General features: G+C 43.3%; 1 protein-coding gene across 2 annotated transcripts; it reads right to left on the bottom strand.

Annotated features, from left to right (window-relative positions):
* Positions 1 to 3,780: 3,780 nt before the first annotated feature.
* wars2 (tryptophanyl tRNA synthetase 2, mitochondrial) lies at positions 3,781 to 21,633 on the bottom strand. Of its 2 annotated transcripts, XM_014174060.3 has the most exons (7): positions 21,493 to 21,604; positions 17,407 to 17,507; positions 13,974 to 14,231; positions 6,505 to 6,585; positions 5,838 to 5,920; positions 5,605 to 5,723; positions 3,781 to 4,480 (listed from the first exon to the last, which is right to left on the bottom strand). In XM_014174060.3, the coding sequence occupies exons 1-7, from the start codon at positions 21,506 to 21,508 to the stop codon at positions 4,032 to 4,034; spliced, it is 1,107 nt and encodes a 368-aa protein (XP_014029535.3). In that variant the 5' UTR covers positions 21,509 to 21,604; the 3' UTR covers positions 3,781 to 4,031. The 2 variants fall into 2 exon arrangements, with proteins under 2 accessions (XP_014029535.3, XP_014029536.1); XM_014174061.3 differs by lacking the exon at positions 17,407 to 17,507 and having other exon boundaries at positions 21,493 to 21,633.
* Positions 21,634 to 22,482: the final 849 nt, after the last annotated feature.

Here is a 22,482-nt window from a genome sequence, read left to right as displayed (position 1 = left end):
CCACTCAGGAAGGAGTGTTTGTCTCAGAGATGAACGTACTTTGGTGCGAAAAGTACAAATCAATCCCAGAACAACAGCAAAGGACCTTGTGAAGATGCTGGAGGAAACAGGTACAAAAGTATCTATATCCACAGTAAAAGGAGTCCTATATCGACATAACCTGAAAGGCCACTCAGCAAGGAAGAAGCCACTGCTCCAAAACCGCCATAAAAAAAGCCAGACTATGGTTTGCAACTGCCCATGGGGACAAAGATCGTACTTTTTGGAGAAATGTCCTCTAATCTTATGAAACAAAATATAACTGTTTGGCCATAATGACCATCGTTATGTTTGGAGGAAAAAGGGGGAGGCTTGCAAGCCGAAGAACACCATCCCAACCGTGAAGCACGCGGGTGGCAGCATCATGTTGTGGGAGTGCTTTGCTGCAGGAGGGACTGGTGCACTTCACAAAATAGATGGCATCATGAGGAAGGAAAATTATGTGGATATATTGAAGCAACATCTCAAGACATCAGTCAGGAAGTTAAAGCTTGGTCGCAAATGGGTCTTCCAAATGGACAATGACCCCAAGCATACTTCCAAAGTCGTGGCAAAATGGCTTAAGGACAACAAAGTCAAGGTATTGGAGTGGCCATCACAAAGCCCTGACCTCAATCCTATAGAAAATTTGTGGGCAGAACTGAAAAAGTGTGTGCGAGCAAGGAGGCCTACAAACCTGACTCAGTTACACCAGCTCTGTCAGGAGGAATGGGTCAAAATTCACCCAACTTATTGTGGGAAGCTTGTGGAAGGCTACTCGAAGCGTTTGACCCAAGTTAAACAATTTAAAGGCAATGCTACCAAATACTAATTGAATATGTAAACTTCTGACCCACTGGGAATGTGATGAAAGAAATAAAAGCTGAAATAAATCACTCTCCACTATTATTCTGACATTTCACATTCTTAAAATAAAGTGGTGATCCTATTTGACCTAAGACAGGGAATTTTACTAGGATTAAATGTCAGGAATTGTGAAAAACTGAGTTTAAATGTATTTGGCTAAGGTGTATGTAAACTTCCGACTTCAACTATACCTTCTGTTGCTACTGTTCCAATCACATTTGTGATGGTATGCTGCAGGGACCAGTCAACAATGATCACAAATATGTGATCGTACACACCAAAGGGTTAAACAGGTTAATGTAAAATAATGAATTATGTTGGCTTACACTTATGGCACTTCCAATCCCGTTTCATGATGATTATTACGGTCGTGTCAATCATGTTATATACTTAGGCATATGCGAGCATTGTAGTCCTACCACCTCTGCCCAGAGGCCTACTAGGCTTTCATGGCAAGGCTGTTAGAGTTCACTTTGCCAAGTATGAGCCTTGGTTAGAGTCCCTGTTGCAGCTTTCACTTTCTTATGCTACACTGGTGCCAGCTCATCTCTAACTATGTGATCTAGTGGTGGTAAGCGTTCTGTTTTTCAACATTGTGTTGGGTGTAATTACATTGGTGCTTATCCATTGTTCACTAGATAAATCAATGGGCATGATGGATAGAAGTAGTCACAGCAGTTGTGATCAAGCCTTACATCAAAGTTGCCTGAAGCTGAATGGAAAGTGCTATGCCCTGACCAGTTATTCAGAAGAAAATCCTCTGTGACTGTCTAATTTACATACAGTGCGTTCGGGAAGTATTCAGACCCTTTGATATTTCCACATTGTTACAGCCTTATTCTAAAATGGATTAAGTAAATGTTTTCCTCAATCAATCTACACACAATACCCTGTAATGACAAAACATTTTCGATAATGTAAGTAAATCTATAAAAAAAATAATAACTATTCAGACCTTTTGCTATGAGACTCTAAATTGAACTCAGGTGCATCCTGTTTGCATTGATCATCCTTGAGATGTTTCTATAACTTGATTGGAGTCCACCTGTGGTAAATTCAGTTGATTGGACATGATTTGGAAAGGCACACACTGGTCTACATGAGGTCCCACTGTTGACGGTGCATGTCAGAGCAAAAACCAAGCAATAAGGTCGAAGGAATTGCCTGTAGAGCTCCGAGACAGAATTTTCTCGAGGCACAGATCTGGGGAAGGGTACCAAAAAATGTCTTTGGTTTTTAAGGTCCCCAAGAACACAGTGGCCCCCATTATTCTTAAATGGAAGATGTTGGAACCACAAAGTCTATTCCTAGAGCTGGCCGCCCTGCCAAACTGAGCAATCGGGGGAGAGGGGCCTTGGTCAGGGAGGTGACCAAGAACCTGATGGCCACTCTGACAGTGCTCCAGAGTTCCTCTGTGGAGATGGGAGAACTTTCCAGAAGGACAACTATTTGGGGAGAAAAAAAAAAAAAAAAAAGTCTGCTGGAATACTTTGTACATATGAGTGTGAAATTGGGTTTGGTATTTAATACAGTGAGCTGCTGCAGTTATGGAAAATGGGAAAAGAGCAGGATAGCATACAAATACTCACTCAGAAATGTAGCCGAAGGATGAAAAATGAATAGTCCAACAGAAATTGGGACTTAGTTTACCATGGGAATTATAGGGAATGTGGAAATAATGACAGTGTATTTTGTTTCTGAATGTGATTTATTGCTCTGAAAAAAGACAATTGCCACCCCCATGCACCCTGACTTCTCTGCTCACAGCATACTGCCAGGACTATCAATAGCCTAACCAAACTTTGGCTAATGCATTTCTGAGATTAATTCATTACATACTAAGAAATAAAAAATGATTAGTTAAGGGGTACAATGTTATTTCAAACTTATGAGTAGCCTAAATCAATTAGCCAACTATTATAGTACAAAAGCCAAACAATTTAAAATAAAACATGAATACAAAACCTCAATGTTTGTTTTTAGTGTCAAATAAAATGAATACTAAATACTTGAACCTGCATTTGCCTCCGTTACTGTTTTCTATTTTAATGAAATACATCTAACACATAAAGTAGCCTATCTGAGTCCGGCTACGTGTGTTGCAAATTAAAGTGCCTTTCCGTCCCTTCAGAGTATTTCAGCGGCTCTGGAGGTTCAGGCTATTTTCCTACGAGTTTTTAGCCTATACCATTAAGATACAATACAGCTTTTCCTATGGACAAATTGGGCATACACTCCATTTAACACAACTATCGGATAGGCCTACAAACCAGGACATATTCCGGCCACAGATGACGTCTGGATCGAATATAAATCCGAGAGGAGATTCAGCCGAGGTAGACTAAAAATACAAAATCAAGTTGACCACCTCCGTAAAAACATTAAAATAAAAATGGGTTTATTTGAATTTCTACTCATGCTAGATTACATTTACATTAAAATGATCTTGTAAAATATATTATACATTTTATACTGAAAGATCCTTGAATATATAAATATATTGCATGTATTAAATTGAATTTGGTAGCCTACTCCTTAGTCATTGTAGGCTATTATTGGCTAGTATGAATAGGCTATATTTTCTGCCATATTTTTCTGAGTCCAGCTCCCACAGAGGGATCTGTTTCATCACCAGGACTGTGGGAGAAAATATCAGGATAAACCACAGAGGGTAAAAATATTATCCTAAGCAGTCCGGATCGCAGGTTAGTCTATCCAAGTATCACAGTGAGGCTGAGCTCTTCTCCATGTTCCATCTCCATCTGTAGACCAGAGCCCACAACTGAACAGGCAGAATGCCTACGATTGACAGGGCATTAGCCTACTCACTACCCACAGACTGTCATGAAGGGAAGGTGTGTGTGTTGTGTGTGATAGAGCTTGAGAAACCCAGAGTATACTGTACATATTTATTCTTTAAATAATAAAAAAAAGCATTATCAGCAATATGAAACAAGGTACAGAGCCTCATAAATGACAACACATAGTCAAGCACCATAGCCAATCTTCCAGTCCCCCCCCCCCCACACCACACACACGTTGTCCCTCTGTCCCAACCCGCCTTTCTGGATTGGGATTATTCAGAAGTAAATTAAATTCATTAATTGACAAACCATAGAACAGGCAATTTGACCCTCCTTTTCCCCTCAGCAGAAGCCTACTCTGTGGCGGACCTCCTTGAGTACAGGTGCAGCCAGCTCCCTGGCCCTCTGGGCTCCGTGGGCCAGCAGCCTCTCCAGGTGGCCCCTGTCCCCCCTCAGCCTCTCAATCTCCTCCCTGATTGGTGTGAGCCGCTGCACCACGGCGTCCGCTACCAGCTGTTTGTACTTTCCCGTGTCCAGCCCCTTGGCCCACCCTACCGCCTCCTCTACTGTGCACCCCGCCACTGCCGCATGAATCAGCAACAGGTTGGACACGCCCGGACGAACCTCAGGGTCAAAGGTCACCTCAGAGGTGAAGTCTGTGACAGAGCGGCGGATCTTGAGGACGATGTCGTCGGGAGAGTCGGTGAGGTTGACAGTGGCCATCTTCTGGGGGTCTGATTTGGACATCTTGGAGGAGGGGTCACGGAGGGATTTCACCTTCCGCGTGGAGCCTGATTGGAATGAAAGAGAATAGGTCTGTTAAGGCTGGGTTGTGTTAGGCAGCGATATGGCTATAGCCTCTTATTAAGGTAGATGTATGCATGATATCCTTGCTTCAAATGAATCTCTTTTGAATCATGTCACCATAAGAACCAGGTCCTGGCAGTATGCTGTGAGCAGAGAAGTCAGGGTGCATGGGGGGTGTGAGGGTCCATATCCTGATAAATCACCCTGAAACTAAGAGCTTAAGAGGACATCTCTGATTTGGTTTCAAAGACGAGGCTGATGATTGACAGGTGTCAAACTGCTGACAACCCCTGTAATACACACACACACACACATCATCTCAACACACACACAGCATCAACACACACACCAAGTCATCTTGAGGACATAGCAGCACCCCCACCCCCAAAAAAATAAATCTATTATCACTCTAGTTCTCAGATATAAGATGACTGGAACAGTCCTTTAATAAAAGCTCCATTACACGCATGGTTTGTTACATCTTGTGCTTTTACGATGGCCATAATGATGGAGAACATGCTGGCCATGTGTCTTTCTGTCAGTCTCCATCAGTAGAACATGCTGGCCATGTGTCTTTCTGTCAGTCTCCATCAGTAGAACATGCTGGCCATGTGTCTTTCTGTCAGAGTCTCCATCAGTAGAACATGCTGGCCATGTGTCTTTCTGTCAGAGTCTCCATCAGTAGAACATGCTGGCCATGTGTCTTTCTGTCAGAGTCTCCATCAGTAGAACATGCTGGCCATGTGTCTTTCTGTCAGAGTCTCCATCAGTAGAACATGCTGGCCATGTGTCTTTCTGTCAGAGTCTCCATCAGTAGAACATGCTGGCCATGTGTCTTTCTGTCAGAGTCTCCATCAGTAGAACATGCTGGCCATGTGTCTTTCTGTCAGAGTCTCCATCAGTAGAACATGCTGGCCATGTGTCTTTCTGTCAGAGTCTCCATCAGTAGAACATGCTGGCCATGTGTCTTTCTGTCAGTCTTTCTGTGTGTGCACATATTTGCATCTGGACGTGTATGAGAGAGAGAAACAGAGAGAGAAACAGAGAGAAACGTTGAGAGTACTCTGCCTGCAAATATAACCAATGATCATACAGTGTGCTGACTTACTGAGCAGAGCACGTGGCTCAGGGAAGAAGTCTCCGTAGGTGTTGTTGAAGATGCGGGCCAGGTCCTGAGCCAGCTCCAGATGTTGGACCTGATCTTCTCCTACTGGGACGTGAGTGGACCTGTCAGAACATATAGGAGAAAACCCAAACTTACTAAACGTTGTCTTAAATATTTTATTCATTTGAGGCAGCAGCAACACAGACACAATGTGGTACTGTAGAGACTGATCGCACTTGTAGAGGAGAATATCTGCAGCCTGCAGGACGGGGTACGTGAACAGCCCCACACTCCCCTCATTCTTCTGTTTACTCTTCATCTGGAGAGAGAAGAGAGGGAGAGAGAGAGAGAACAAGAAAAGGAAAACGTGTTGTGTTATTTTTAAGAAGGCATTTTCTCTTTACGAGTGAAGAGTGCTCCCACAAACCCAACATGGCTGAATTCAAGGGACATTTTCTGCCACGTTTGACATTAACTCATCGGTTGAGTAAACAAAAAGGTGTTTTCTGAGTAGAACCAGAACACTGCTGGCCGTCCCTTCCTTCCCTCTGGCATCCTAGTAAAACTGCATGTGGCCAGGGAAATCACTGTCATTATGAGAACGTTAAAACAGATCTGGCAGGTGAGGTATGAGAAACAAACAGGACTAAAACAAAAGTCAGGATGCTGAAAATGAGAAAAGAAAATGGATTAAGACGGAAGAAAATCATTGACCTTTCCACCATTTGTAACTTGACTAAATAATTGTACTTATCAGCATAATTCTCCCATTTACTGAGCGCAGCACAATTCTCCCATTGAAATCAATGCATCATTTACACAAAAACTCATGATTTGGGGTAAACTCATTCAGTGGTTCTACCACTATTTCAAATCCCACAGCATTCCCAAGCCGTTCTGTACCTTCCACTGAGGCAGGTGTCTGAGTCGGGGCATACTGGTAAGACAGCCTAGGATCCAGGACAGTTCAGCGTGTTCAGAGACCTGTGGAAGAGAGGGAGAGACATCACAACCAGTCAGTCAACATAATTGAAGTCCAAATATTGTTTGTCTGTAGTCCTTTCCAATCGTACCCGTATACGGGTTGAAAAATGACAGATTTGGACATAGATAAGCACCGGAAATGGAACGCAGTGGCTGTACAGTAACACGCTATACATGACGTCAGAGCCCAGTGGCTGTACAGTAACACGCTATACATGACGTCAGAGCCCAGTGGCTGTACAGTAACACGCTATACATGACGTCAGAGCCCAGTGGCTGTACAGTAACACGCTATACATGACGTCAGAGCCCAGTGGCTGTACAGTAACACGCTATACATGACGTCAGAGCCCAGTGGCTGTACAGTAACACGCTATACATGACGTCAGAGCCCAGTGGCTGTACAGTAACACGCTATACATGACGTCAGAGCCCAGTGGCTGTACAGTAACACGCTATACATGACGTCAGAGCCCAGTGGCTGTACAGTAACACGCTATACATGACGTCAGAGCCCAGTGGCTGTACAGTAACACGCTATACATGACGTCAGAGCCCAGTGGCTGTACAGTAACACGCTATACATGACGTCAGAGCCCAGTGGCTGTACAGTAACACGCTATACATGACGTCAGAGCCCAGTGGCTGTACAGTAACACGCTATACATGACGTCAGAGCCCAGGGGCTGTACAGTAACACGCTATACATGACGTCAGAGCCCAGTGGCTGTACAGTAACACGCTATACATGACGTCAGAGCCCAGTGGCTGTACAGTAACACGCTATACATGACGTCAGAGCCCAGTGGCTGTACAGTAACACGCTATACATGACGTCAGAGCCCAGTGGCTGTACAGTAACACGCTATACATGACGTCAGAGCCCAGTGGCTGTACAGTAACACGCTATACATGACGTCAGAGCCCAGTGGCTGTACAGTAACACGCTATACATGACGTCAGAGCCCAGTGGCTGTACAGTAACACGCTATACATGACGTCAGAGCCCAGTGGCTGTACAGTAACACGCTATACATGACGTCAGAGCCCAGTGGCTGTACAGTAACACGCTATACATGACGTCAGAGCCCAGTGGCTGTACAGTAACACGCTATACATGACGTCAGAGCCCAGTGGCTGTACAGTAACACGCTATACATGACGTCAGAGCCCAGTGGCTGTACAGTAACACGCTATACATGACGTCAGAGCCCAGTGGCTGTACAGTAACACGCTATACATGACGTCAGAGCCCAGTGGCTGTACAGTAACACGCTATACATGACGTCAGAGCCCAGTGGCTGTACAGTAACACGCTATACATGACGTCAGAGCCCAGTGGCTGTACAGTAACACGTTATACATGACATCAGAGCCCAGTGGCTGTACAGTAACATGTTATACATGACATCAGAGCCCAGTGGCTGTACAGTAACATGTTATACATGACATCAGAGCCCAGTGGCTGTACAGTAACATGTTATACATGACATCAGAGCCCAGTGGCTGTACAGTAACACGTTATACATGACATCAGAGCCCAGTGGCTGTACAGTAACATGTTATACATGACATCAGAGCCCAGTGGCTGTACAGTAACATGTTATACATGACGTCAGAGCTCAGGCTCTGCGCTTCACAGCTCCGTATAGGTTTTGACTGACAGCCGTTCTGAACTTGAGTACCGCACACATCAAGAAGTTGCCCCCATCCTCCAGCTAATTTGGCAACATTGTCTTAAGTCTGGGTGAAGGAAATGCTGTAAATTACAAGGGCTCTATGTATTTTGAAAGATAAGTTGAGGATTATAATAAATACCGCTTTGATGTCATACAAGCCAAACACCCGCGAGTCCAAATGTGCACTATCATAAAACGCATGTAATATACAGTGTCACCATTAATGATCACTATGTTTGATGTACAGTTACAAGATGACATGCTGTTATACCCTGGGTTGTCCTGAACAGAATGAGCTTGTTTAATAAGAACATTTGCCATGGATCACACTTATGAATGGACTCATGACTCCATTCTATTACCATCTGCTTCTCTGAATTGCCTTGCGAAAGCCTGACACTAAGATCGTATTTTAGAACTTAGCTAGTCATGTTGGCAATAGAACAAGCTTTGAAATGATGCCCACCTGACCCAGATTGCGTTATATAACAGATCGTTTTTGGGTTGCACAAACCGCAATTGTGTAAAGACGGGGATGCGGAGCTGTGTTCAGTTAGGAGAGCTCCAAAAAAGTATCTTATAGTTGAAGACTTCTTCGAGTCATAAAAGCTCATTGAAATTACATAGAAACGAACTGTACACACTTTAGAGGTGTGTGTGGCCACTTGGAAAACACCAGTTGGACCTCTCTTTCAAACCCATATTTTTTTTGTCTTATATTGCACCTGCCAAAAACTTTCCAATGAATTTCTTATCAGGTTACTGAATGTATCCAGAGAATTTTCAGATCGTGTTATCAACAAAATGAGGTGAAAAGTACAGTAAATGTAAAATGCACATAAAACCAAGTGTAATGTTTGGATTCAGTCTTGTCAGGTGAACTGCTGTGTCCTCACCTTTAGTCTAATCATTTTGCCATAATCTCCAACCGGTTCCCTTTTAATTGCTACCATGGTTATGCATATGCTTCCATATTTCCTCTGTAATAAATATTTCAATTGATCCTTATACGCCAAGTGTAAGGGGTTAGACGAAGCCTACCTGTAAAATGAAAATCAAAGTCTCTTCTCCACTAGTCTGGTTGACCCCATGGGTCAAGTCAGCCAGGCTACTTCTCCACCACTACAAAACATTCTGCAACAAAAAAAACAACCTTTCAGATTCTCTGGGGACAGGTGGGGGTGACGCCTAGCCCCACCATGTGGCAGAGATAGGAAGTACACTGGATTCCCCCCACCCCCCCTCTCTGAGTCTGCACGCCTTAGCAGGTGCTCTTTTGCCCTAGAGGCCATAGCCAATCGCCATACTCCATTATACATCGGTATCAAGGCATTAGAGCCATTAAATAACTCCAATAACCTATGCATTAGCAGGGTTGGTTTAACCACTCCCTCTCTGCATAAGGCTACAACCATCCGATGCTTCTCCCTTTCTGACATGGGCCCCTCTAAAATCAATGGGCCTGGCCAACAACTCTCATTGGTGTGAAAAAAATTCTGCTTCAGAGAATTAAAGTTTATGGGCACTGGCAAAGTGGCTGCCATCCCTCTCCATTTAAAACAGATTCTAAAGAGTCTGATTTAAATTTAGGACAGCACAGAACTAAACCAGGACTTTACACTGAATGCATGTAAGCAGAGAATTCCAGCCAGACGATGAAGGTGAGATAAGAGGTTGATGACAGCAGAGTGAGGGACACACTGACATGGCTCTAGTTTCAATAAAATACTTTTTAGAAGGTTCATAATGAACAACAACTGCATTCATATTGAATGTGATCTTTTTTCGTAGTAACTGAAACAAAGACGCTACTATTAATGTTATGGACTGTCATTATAGGACGACTGATTTAGTAATTACACAGTAGATCAACAGCTCTTTCATTTCATTAGCGGGTGGGAGCCAAGACATTCCTATAAAACTCACAGCTTTGTCGATCTGCTGCTGTTATTCCAGTAAGAAATGGTCTAACTTTACTATGATCTTTCTTTCACGCGCACACACTTTTCCATTTTCAAGATGAGGGCCCTTCCCTTAAGACACTATTGATTTCGGCTTGTAACCACTTTTTCAATGAAGTCAAGTGTTTTCTTTGGGCGGTAGTGGTATTTGTACATGTGGAACAGACTCCAGCTCATGTGTTCGATGGGAGGTCCCCTTCACTGCCAAGATATGTGGCATGAAGCTAAACGGGAATAAAAATAGGGCTGTGTGTGTGTGTGTGTGTGTGTGTGTGGGGGGGGGGGGGGGGAAAATCACAGATGATCACACTATCAAAACAGACATGGCATTTCCAGAGATAGACACACAAACACACAATTTAGGTGTCCAGGGAAAATAAAATGTCTCATGATTCACTTCTATTCCTAACACCTCCCTGAAACTGATCTGTTGAAGTGGTACATATGGTTAATTTATCATTATCCCCCCTTCATGTGGTTTCCTCTGAAGTAAATGGTGTTCTGTGAATATGTGTTTTCCTAATCCCTGTGAATTTGCAGAGCACACAAAGATAAGGATCGGAGTGATAGAATAAGCGTTTTAAAGCTGCTGCATTAGGTAAACATTGAGTTTGCCATGATAAAACATACATTCCAATATGGCCACTGCTCCAGCTGTCTCTTGTTGACATGCTGGGAAACAGATCCAAGGCAGCCTGCTCAGGCAGCCAAGTCACAAAAACACTCTCAGCTTTTCTACCGGTTTGTAAACCACATAAGAATGTAGAGTACCAGTCAAAAGTTTGGACACAACTACTCATTCAAGGGTTTTTCTGTATTTTTACTATTTTCTACATTGTAGAATAATAGTGAAGACATCAAAACTATGAACACATATGGAATCATGTAGTAACCAAAAGTGTTAAATCAAAATATATTTTATATTTGTGATTCTTCAAATAGCCACCCTTTGCACACTCTTGGCATTCTCTCAACCAGCTTCACCTGGAATGCTTTTCCAACAGTCTTGAAGGACTTCCCACATATGCTGAGCACATGTTGGTGCTTGTCCTTCACTCTAAGGTCCAACTCATCTCAATAGGGTTGAGGTCAGATGATTGTGGAGGCCAGGTCATCTGAGGCAGCACTCCATCACTCTCCTTCTTGGTCAAATAGCCCTTATACAGCCTGGAAGTGTGTTGGGTCATTGTCCTGTTGAAAAACAAATGATATTCCCACTAAGCCAAACCAGATGGGATGGCATATCACTGCAGAATACTGTGGTAGACATGCTAGTTAAGTGTACCTTGAATTCTAAATAAATCACTGACAGTGTCACCAGCAAAGCACCCCCACACCACCTCCTCCATGCTTCATGTGGTTACCACACATGCGGAGATCATCCGTTCATCTACTCTGCATCTCACAAAGACACAGCGGTTGGAACCAAAAATCAAAAATTTGGACTCATCAGACCAAAGGACAGATTTCCACCGGTCTAATGTGCAGTGCTCGTGTTTCTTGGCCCAAGCAAGTCTCTTCTTATTAGTGTCCTTTAGGAGTGGTTTCTTTGCAGCAATTTGACCATGAAGGCCTGATTCATGCTTATCCTCTGCAGTAGAGGTAACTCTGGGTCTTCCTTTCCTGTGGCGGTCCTCATGAGAGCCAGTTTCATCATAGAGCTTGATGGTTTTGCGACTGCACTTGAAGACTTGCAAAGTTCTTGAAATTGTCCAGATTGACTGACCTTCTTGTCTTAAAGTAATGATGGACTGTCATTTCTCTTTGCTTATTTGAGCTGTTCTTGCCATAATATGGACTTGGTCTTTTACCAAAAAGGGCTTTCTTTGGTATACCACCCCTACCTTGTCACAACACAACTGACTGGCTCAAAAGCATTGAGGAAAGAAATTCAAAAAAAAAAACTTAAACTTTTGTGGTATAGGGGGCAGTATTTTCACGGCCGGATAAAAAAAAACATACCCGATTTAATCTGGTTACTACTCCTGCCCAGAAACTAGAATATGCATATAATTAGTAGATTTGGATAGAAAACACTAACATTTCTAAAACTGTTTGAATGGTGTCTGTGAGTATAACAGAACTCATATGGCAGGCCAAAACCTGAGAAGATCCAATACAGGAAGTGCCCTGTCTGACAATTTGTTGTCCTTCTGTTGCATGTCTATCGAAAATACAGCATCTGTGCTGTAACGTGACACTTTCTAAGGCTTCCATTGGCTCTCTAAAGCCACCAGAAAGTGGAATGGGGTGTCTGCTGTCTTTGGGCAAAGTACAAAACAGCTCTGTTTGTGAGTGGTCAGCCTGGGGACAGTGAGACTGAGATGCGCGTTCACGAGACTTCTCCATTTTTTTCTTTCAGCCTTTGAATGAATACAACGTTGCCCGGTTGGAATATTATCACTATTTTACGAGAAAAGTAGCATAAAAATGTATTTTAAACAGCGTTTGACATGCTTCTAAGTACGGTAATTGAATATTTTGAAGTTTTTTGTCACGAAATGCGCTCGCGCGTCACCGTTTGGATAGTTACCTGAACGCATGAACAAAACGGCAGTATTTCGATATAACTATGGATTATTTGGAACCAAAACAACAATTGTTGTTGAAGTAGAAGTCCTGGGAGTGCATTCTGACGAAGAACAGCAAAGGTAATCCAATTTTTCTAATAGTAATTCTGAGTTTAGGTGACCCCGAAGTTGACGGATGTCAAAATAGCTAGCCGTGATGGCCGAGCTATGTACTCAGAATATTGCAAAATGTGCTTTCGCCGAAAAGCTATTTTAAAATCGGACATAGCGATTGCATAAAGGAGTTCTGTATCTATAATTCTTAAAATAATTGTTATGTATTTTGTGAACGTTTATCATGAGTAATTTAGTAAATTCACCGGAAGCTTTCGATGGGTATGCTAGTTCTGAACATCACATGCTAATGTAAAAAAGCTAGTTTTTGATATAAATATGAGCTTGATTGAACAAAACATGCATGTATGTATAACATAATGTCCTAGGAGTGTCATCTGATGAAGATCAAAGGTTAGTGCTGCATTTAGCTGTGGTTTGGGTTTATGTGGCATATATGCTTGCTTCGAAAATGGCTGTGTGATTATTTGTGTCTATGTACTCTCCTAACATAATCTAATGTTTTGCTTTTGCTGTAAAGCCTTTTGGAAATTGGACAACGTGGTTCGATTCAGGAGAAGTGTATCTATAAAATGGTGTAAAATAGTCCTATGTTTGAGAACTTTGAATTATGACATTTTGTGGTTTTAAATTTGGCGCTCTGATTTGTCACTGGCTGTTGAATAGTGTGGGACGATTTCGTCCCACCTCCCCGAGAGAGGTTGACAAGGCACACCTGTTAATTGAAATGCATTCCAGGTGACTACCTCATGAAGCTGGTTGAGAGAATGCCGAGGGTGTGCAAAGCTGTCAAAGGGTGGCTACTTTAAAGAATCTCAAATATATCATATATTTTGATTTGTTTAACACTTTTTTGGTTACTACATGATTCCATGTGTGTTATTTCATAGTTTTGATGTCTTCACTATTTTTCTACAATGTAGAAAATAGTAAAAATAAAGAAAAACCCTGGAATGAGTAGGTGTGTCAAAACTTTTGACTGGTACTGTAGGTTCAAACTCATAATAGAGCAGTGTGTGTGTGTGTGTTTGGGGGGGGGGGGGGGGGTGAACACTACCAATTGTGGGTGTATGGTGGTCTGTGTGTGTGCGTGTCTGACTAACCTGTGACTGTTGGAAGAGGATAGATGTCTCTGGGTTGATGCCACAGGCCAGCAGGCTGGCAGCCATGTCCAATATGTTAACCCGCAGCAGGGCTTGGTCCTGGGGCTGGGTGATGGAGTGCAGGTCCACTATGCTGTAGAGCACTGAGGGGTACTGGTTCTGCAGGGACACCCAGCTCTCCAGAGCCCCAAGGTAGTTTCCCAGGTGGGGCACACCCGTGGGCTGGATTCCTGAGAACACACGCCCACCTGGAGGCTCCTGGGGGGGAAGAAAGATTTGATTTTCATTGATGAGCTGTTATTGAGATGCTGAATTATCTCCATAGCTAGCACAGTCAGTGGGAGAACAGAACAGCCAACGAAATGAGCCAATGAGGCCAGAGCATGAACAACTACAAACTGCCAATGAAAGCAGGGCAGGCTGTCAAATCAATACAAATAATTTAAAAAGGCTCCTCCTATTTAGTGTAGGTATATAGTCAGAGCACAAATCAAATTTGGGAGAGCGAGAGAGAGAGGGGTCATACACTTTGGTTTATGGCGATCTTGAGTATCAGAAACAAAGGCATTATTTTAAGATCACTCTTCCCTTTCGGATCTGTGGGTAAATAGTGTTTCTGGTTCTGCTGGGTTCTGGCATGCTCAGGTCTGGCTTTGACTTACTCCATTGATCCATGGCCTCGATAAAGTCTGCTAGGTTCTGGCCTTGGTCCATTCCTACTAGATATGACATTGTGCCCGGCCTGCACCACATATTGCGGTACTGAGGTGGCATGGAAGGGGACCTGGAACTTCACTTATGACTTGAGGGGTTTCTTGGCTAAATATATTATACAGCACTGCTGTTCAGCAGAAAAGCGTAAACAATTTGTTTTAGTATGTTAGGAGGGACTGTCTGCTCACTCTGCTATGCGTGTCTGAGCTTTGGTTATACACAGTGCTTGACATTTTATCGCTGCACTACCCTTCACACCACAAGCGAAAACAGGTGTCATAAAATCAATTCTGGATACCTTGCAAACAACAAAATTGGGTTGAAATCCCTTGCTGTGTAACTTGACCTGCAATCTTTGAAATTCTTTATCTTGACAAATCTTTAGGAACTTACGCAAATATTGTGCAGGTAATTGTACAGTATTTTGTCTTATCATAACTAATCAGAAAACCAAAACACTCAAAGGATGGTGTACGTTCAGCAAACAGCAACAGTAGTCTGAATCCCAATCAGTTTCTGTGAGGGACAGACAGCCTTCCACGGCCTCTGGGATAAGATAACAGCAGTTCCTAGACCAGTCCCATCCTGTTTGTCGTCTCTGTCTGTTCGGCCTAGGGGATCAGATAACTGCTCTGAGACCAGCCCTCTGGGATCAGATTCCAGGTCAGTACGGGGCAAGCACTCAGCGCCGGCAGGAAGGAACTGGGTGCTTATGTCATTATTACTGAGGGGGTAATTGTAGCAGAGAGCCATTGATGCTGAGGGCCCCTTCAGAGGTGTCAGGAGTGATTTGGGTGTGGACGGCCTGAATATGGCTCATGTGTTCTCACCTCGCGTTGACATGCCAAATGCATCCCCCCCCTCCCCTACTCTCACCCTGGGGGAGGCTATTAGCCATGCAGACATGGTAATGGTGTTATTTGAGACAATCGCAGACTAACAGAGTCAACGCTAACTGCTAACTAGCCACTGGGTAATCAGGCTCACACATCACAGACGCCTGCCTGACATCTCTGCTCAGTTTAGCATTTGGTCAGAGAAAATTCTAAAACTTTCTTTAACATGTGCGACTACAGTTGAGGAAATACATTAAGATACGTAGGAAAGTATGCTAAAATGTTGACAACGTGACAATATCGGGATAATTAAGGCAAATATTGAACATGAAAGCGGCTGTTCTTTGAGGAACTGAAATGACCTGATGCTTGGTGAATGGTCACCGATGCAGAATAGCTCTCCCATTCGTAACCAAACCCCCTCAACCCGTCTCGCCCCCTCTCTGCGCGTCTCGCCCCCTCTCTGCGCGTCTCGCCCCTCTCTGCGCGTCTCGCCCCCTCTCCCACCCGTTGTGAGCCTGTTGATGACACGTAGCAGCATCGGTAACCTCTACTCATATTTTACTATGAGGGGTGCGATGCTGTCCTACCACAGCGTAGCCTAGGTGACGAGAGGTTTCTTCATCCACATCTAGCATATGGTGAATACATTACACACTGAGTGTGAATAACGCCAACAGCTAGAAGGGTTACGTATACTTTCAGGCCATGTCACAATCACAGACACTTTCCGGGATGCGTGTTCGTATAACACGTGTGAGTGTGTAAGAGAATGATGGAAAGAAACTGAGGGAGGGATGGAGGTTGTGTGTGTGTGGGTGCAGAAGGAATATGACAGAACTCATCACAGATGGAAAAAGTGAATCAGATCTGACATCAAAACCACACTAATGACATTACAGAAATGCAACGCACGGCTTCTATTAAGCAGAAAAACATCAACAATCGTTGATGGAAGTTTTGGAAAAGATTCAGTTAATTAGAAAAACTGTTTTCTTTATGACTTATTTAACCAGAGAAGACCTGCAGCCTAAATTCAATGGAACAGCACAACTCTCCTCTCTTTCCCAAATTCTCCTCCTAGTTTCCCCCAGACCACATGTGGATCACAGCACATGTGCAAAGAGGAATGCCAGAAATCCTTATTAATTGTGTGCAAAGTACAGTGCTGTGACATCTTTCCACTGGAATGTGTAAAAGATGACAAATATATTGCTTTACAACGAGAGAGAGAGAAATCATTTTTAATTGAATGAAGGATTGTGCTCTCAAAGGCATTCCAAAGGGAAGTCCTCCGAGTTACCACAAAAAGAAGAGTCTGCTTTCCTGACAGTCGTCCAAGCATGTTGTGTAGGCCTACGTCGCTTGAGCTATCTCATCTAGGCTAGACTTCCAATCTCAGTTGAGTTGACTGGCTGCTGACTTGCAGCCTGTCTAAGTCTGTGTCCAGCCAGCCAACACCATAAATCACTGGAGTAGCTTGATTGCCATTGGGTAAGAGGCTGGGAAAGTGATTTTCTTCCGGACTTTTCTCCTCACACATCATATGAGAGTGGCTCACTGACATCCCCCTCACAGGGCTTCCAGATGACCGGCCCCTGCAGTGGCCACAACTCCACCATGCCAATTTCAACACTTCTCAAAGTCTCCACCGGGGGCACCGGCCACCTCCACAGGGTACCGTCAGCCCCTCCGTGGGACCAGATCCGTCACAGCATGGGAAGGATCGAGCTGGGCCTAAGCGGTGGGGATTAGATGCTCTCTGGTTCTTGTGTCCGTTTGCCTTAGTCCCCCTCGGTCTCCCACTGAGACAGACACACAGGGTCCAGTGTTCCCCCTCACCCCAGGCATCCCATTAAACACAGAAACCATGCTGAACCAACCTCTAAAACAGGCCTCGGTCCTGCCGCTCCCACCACCACCTCCTTCGTCTCCCCCCTCTCCATCATCCCTCTTTCTCTCCATCCCACTCTCGCATCGGGACCTGTTAAGGCAGGCGACCAACAGAGCCCCACTTCAGTGAGCTATTGAGCAGGAAATGGTGTTTAATGTACGCCCTCACTTTTAGAGGGTGATAGGGCAGTGTGTGTGTATAGCCTGTATCAGATCACAAAGTGTGAATGATCACAGAGAAAACACAAGGGTAGAATGAAAGCGAGACGGAAGATATTAAAAAAACGAGAGAACGCAAAGCGAAGGAGAGCAACGTAGAAGCCAGAGAGGGAAAGAAGGTAGGTCTGGGTGAAAGAGAGAGATTATTTGTTCTCTAAAAAGGGGTTGTGAGGGGTATGGATGGAGGAGTGGGGTGCCCAAACGGAGCGTTTGATTAAATCTGTGGTTGACGTGTGGGACAGGTGAGATTGATGAGGTTCCTCTGTGCTTCATACTGTGCAGAAAGCAGGGAGGAGAAGGGAGAGAGGAACAGAATGTGTCAGTGAGGCGGGACAGGGAACAGGGCCTGCTCACACCATGGGGTCCCCCGGCTGATTAATGGGACTGGAGACCCTTCAAAAACAGTGCTCCCCGCAGACAGAGACCGACAGCACTCCAAAAATAACCAGGAGGCAGCACAGCCCAGGACTACCCCAATACAGAGCTATGGCTACAGTCGGATATCAGACCTAGCTTAATGCCTAGCCAATAAAGCCCTGGCCTAGCCAAGCCGATACAGCTCACCATGGACAAATCAAGACATTGGATAAATTAGGTCCTTGTCAACAGCATTTGATACCATTAATAGGCCTTTGCATTAAGTAATGAGTGTTTTAAATTTGCCTATAAAAAGATGGCTGAATGAGTTAATGATGGAGTGGTTTAATTTTACTCCACAGACTGGAAATAATAATACCATAAGCACAGCAAAAATAACCTGGAGACACTTCATAAATGATTCAATCTATAATGATGGTAACACTGAGGCCAGGGCCAACCTCTGCCAGGAAACACAGGCACACGCAGCGTCTGTTGACTTGAGCGCGGCCCAAAAGCACGATTCCAGATACATTTTAATTAAAAACCATCAGACCTTCTGTCCAACGTCTGGGTCTCCACAGATTAAGACATGGGATTGGAAAGCTTTTAAGGCTCCCTGGGTATTAACATAGACATAGAGACAGACTTATTCTGTAATTCAGTTTAGGTACGTTGAAAAAAATATGCTGACATTCAGGGGAGTTTGGACAAATGGCTGATTTGCAAAGCATTGGTGGGCCTAGCAGGCCTTTGACACACCTAATTATCCTGTATGGAGGAGACTGGTGAGAATTAGTGGGCTTTTCTGACAGTTTCAAATAAATAGAGCAATTAATGAATGTACTCAACTTGAAGTCCATGATGTTTCCCTGTTCCCCTTTCCCTGTTGTGTGGGGCTAGGGAGCTGTTCTAATGGTTTTAGCTGACACCACAGTGAGTGAACTTGGAACTGAGCAGAGCAGAGGCGAATTAGAAGTCACTTCCTTCTTCCTGGAGCGTGGGGTTGAGATGACTGATATCAGCCATTAGGAGCACAGATGAGTTAAGGAGCGGACAGAGAGGAAGGGAGGGAATACCATGTTACACAGTGCTAGGAGGAATCATGGCTGCCCAAAGCTGCTGCCACAAGTCTGCACTCAGGTTACTCGCTCTCTGCCCCTAACAACTGATGTAATATCAGTTCTGCCTACACCACACCCTAGCGTAATAGATACACCATTATGGCCTTCTCTGGCCAGCTGTACATTCAAGTGCATCAACTGCCCACAATCTCATGCTGCAAAATACTTCAAAAAAGGTGCAATATCCAGAAATCGCTCCGCCATTTCCTGGTTGCTAAAATTTGAATAGTTCGCCTTATTTCACTTTATGTGACAAAACAAGCAATTATAGAGAATTATTCTACCATCTAAACTGCTGTGAAATATCCTTTCAATAACCAAAAATATTGTATTTTCAGCTGGTGTACAAAATATTGCAGATTTAAAGAAAATGTGTTGATACATTTAACTATTTACTTTAAAGGTAATTTCCAAACGAGTTGACAGATGCACCGTTTACCATGGATGCAGTCTCCGTGAATGCGGGAACATTGCCTTTAAATGTCAATCGAGCTATAATACAGATCTTCACCTATACTTCAACAATACGGATTGAATCCAGACCCAGTACACTGCCTTTTAACATTAACCTCACAGATGAGGACGACCTTAGTATTTAAAGGATCCATAATTTTCCACGACTTTGTAGACTGACGGAGCTGTATAAGCATAAGAGTTAAACTATCTCACTATAAATTGTATGTGTGGATAGGTTACTAAGAAAATATGGCTACAAAATGTGTTAAATAGTCTCAGATTTATAAAAGGCCAAGTCAAACGTCATGGTCTGCTCTAGATCAGTGACAGTTTATAGTTAATCTCTATTGGTCTGCAGAGGTTCAGTGATTTAACACACTTTTTCGAGGTCAATGTCTTGACGCACATCACACCTCGGAGCATTGTGTCCGGATTTGCGCGCTGCCGTCGACGTTTGGAGATGATTTAAACAAATGAAAACCAACACTTCATTTCTGATGTTATTTCAGGTAACGAAGCACTGCTGTGATGATGCTTTCGGTTCCTCCACTTCCATCTAGCCTTCCGCCTCCGCGCGCACACACCTCTCCAAAATCTCGAGAGTCTTCGCCTTAACAAAACACAGACGCAGCGGCGGTGAGCGCGCATTCCGTTCCTCAGCACCACTGGCCAGTCATTAAGGCCCCACAGCTCGTACATCAGTTTAAAAAAATAAAACAACTCGGTCGTAACACAATAATTAGCATCCTTACTGTGCCAAAACGCTCAAACTATTGTTAGCGGATTGTTGTTGGATTTAACAGTCTATGAATTTATCCAAGGGGGCTCGTGTCATGGCAAGTCAAGGGTGCAGCGCAAGCTCAAAATAGCAAACCATCCTAGAATAAATTACGCATTTTAAGGAGATCAAATATGTAATAATTATAGACCTCTAGATTTGAGGACACATTTCCTCATGAAACAGCAGTCTAAAGCACTAGGCTATATCAACTGCTGAGCATTTCACACAAGGCCTTACTCAATAGCCTACTCAGTGTGCAGGCTTTTGTTCCAGCCCAGTACTAATACAGATGAGGGCTTGCTGATTGAGTTCATTAGTGGGGAGTTAGAACAAAAGCCTGCATGACCAGGGTTGGTGACCACCATTCTAGCAAATACTACTAAATGAATTGCCTATTTAAGTGAAAGGTTTTTAGTAGTTAGGTTTATTTGATATTGTACACATTCGCAGCTAACAGCTGAATTACATGATACAGACAAGAAATATAACAAATAATTAGATTGAGGAAATTGAAGAGTGATGGATTAAAAAGTAGATTGAAGCAGGTCGGGATGAATGGCGTGTGGTGAAGCACCTTTGTATCAAATATGACAAATCGCAGGATAATTCTACACAGCCACATTGCTCATAATCTCAATGCTTTACCACTAGGCAAATAATAGTAGGCAACTACTAGCTGCGATTATAGAACTAATAAACAAACTATCCAAATCATCATCATTATTATAGCACTAACATTGAATTATTAATACAGCCTAAGGGGGGGGGGGGGGGTTGAATACATTAACTACATCGTTTTCGTTTATAAACCATGCATTTTCCCAACAAGATAATGTCAGGAAGCCTTGCATCAGCTAGCACTGTTTCATGAACTTGAACTGTCAAAAACAGCGTCCTACTGTTCTCTCCTGGTCTAAGCATAATATCAAATCAAATTTCATTTGTCACATGCGACGAATACAAAAGGTGTAGTGGACCTTTGTGAAATGTTTACTTACGAGCCATTTTCCAACAATGCAGAGTTAAAAAATAACAACATTTTGGAAAAGGAAATAGTAACACAAAAAAATAACGAGGCTATATACAAGGTGTACAATAACCAATGAATATACAGTAAATGTGCATTTGAAACCCACTACCTTTCCGTCCGCACATTGTCCAGCGTAGAGTAGTCTTTTTGGAGAACGACGCTTTTGAATGAATTGAAGGAGATATTTCACATTACCCCTGATCGGGAGCGCCATCTTGGAATAAGGAACTACGGTGGCTGCCACAGGCCAAACAGCGCGTTCATAATGTACTCCTATATCGGCTACTCTCAGAATGTGCCTTTTGAGAACTAACTTGAGTTGTATGAGATGGCTGGGGAGCCTGCATATTTAATATCATATTATTATACAATAATATAATATTTACTATAATATATTTACTCTAATGTAAGACATTTTTCACAGTTAAATTGTTTTAATCGAGCCCTTCCACTATAGATAAACTCTTCAAAATATGTAGCTACGTTCTTAAGTGGGAAAATAGTATTTGATTTAACAAATAGACATGCATAAGTTAAAAGTTATAATAGTGCAAATGTGAAGATGCTGTATATTATATTATATACCGGTACATTATATACATTTTCAATTCCTATGATATTGTTTGTCTTTGTATTTTTAGTATGTATTGAGAAGGCACAGTATAGTAGACCCTACATATATATGTATACATATGTATAGTTGTGTGACAGACGTGTGGTTTCCTCTCTGTCTGAAACCTATGTCTAATTGGCGGGTGTTGTGTCTAGCCAGCTCCTAAAACTTCCCCAGCAGCTGCAGAACTCTGCTCCATACCTCCCTAATTACGAGAGGCGATATATATGATTATAGGCTGAGGTGGATTGGATTTCACACGTTTGGAGGGCACGCTCGATCCTCCAAGTCCTCAGAGTTCAGACCCATTGTTTTGCCCCCGTAATCAACATCTGCTCCTCGTTTTCCCCACCTTTACATCTGGCTGTATTTGCACAAATATAATTCCATATTCATTATTATTTCCTGAGGCGCTGAGCTCCTAATGCACCAGGTCTCTGTGGGGATCCTCTCCAATCTGAGTTAGCGGTTGGTGTGTGTGTGTGT

Source organism: Salmo salar, chromosome 25 (genome assembly GCF_965601325.2).
Source record: "Salmo salar chromosome 25, fSalSal1, whole genome shotgun sequence".
NCBI lineage: Eukaryota > Metazoa > Chordata > Actinopteri > Salmoniformes > Salmonidae > Salmo > Salmo salar.
The sequence above is the reverse complement of the archived record's forward strand: the minus strand, read 5'-3'. Positions and strand labels throughout refer to the sequence as shown.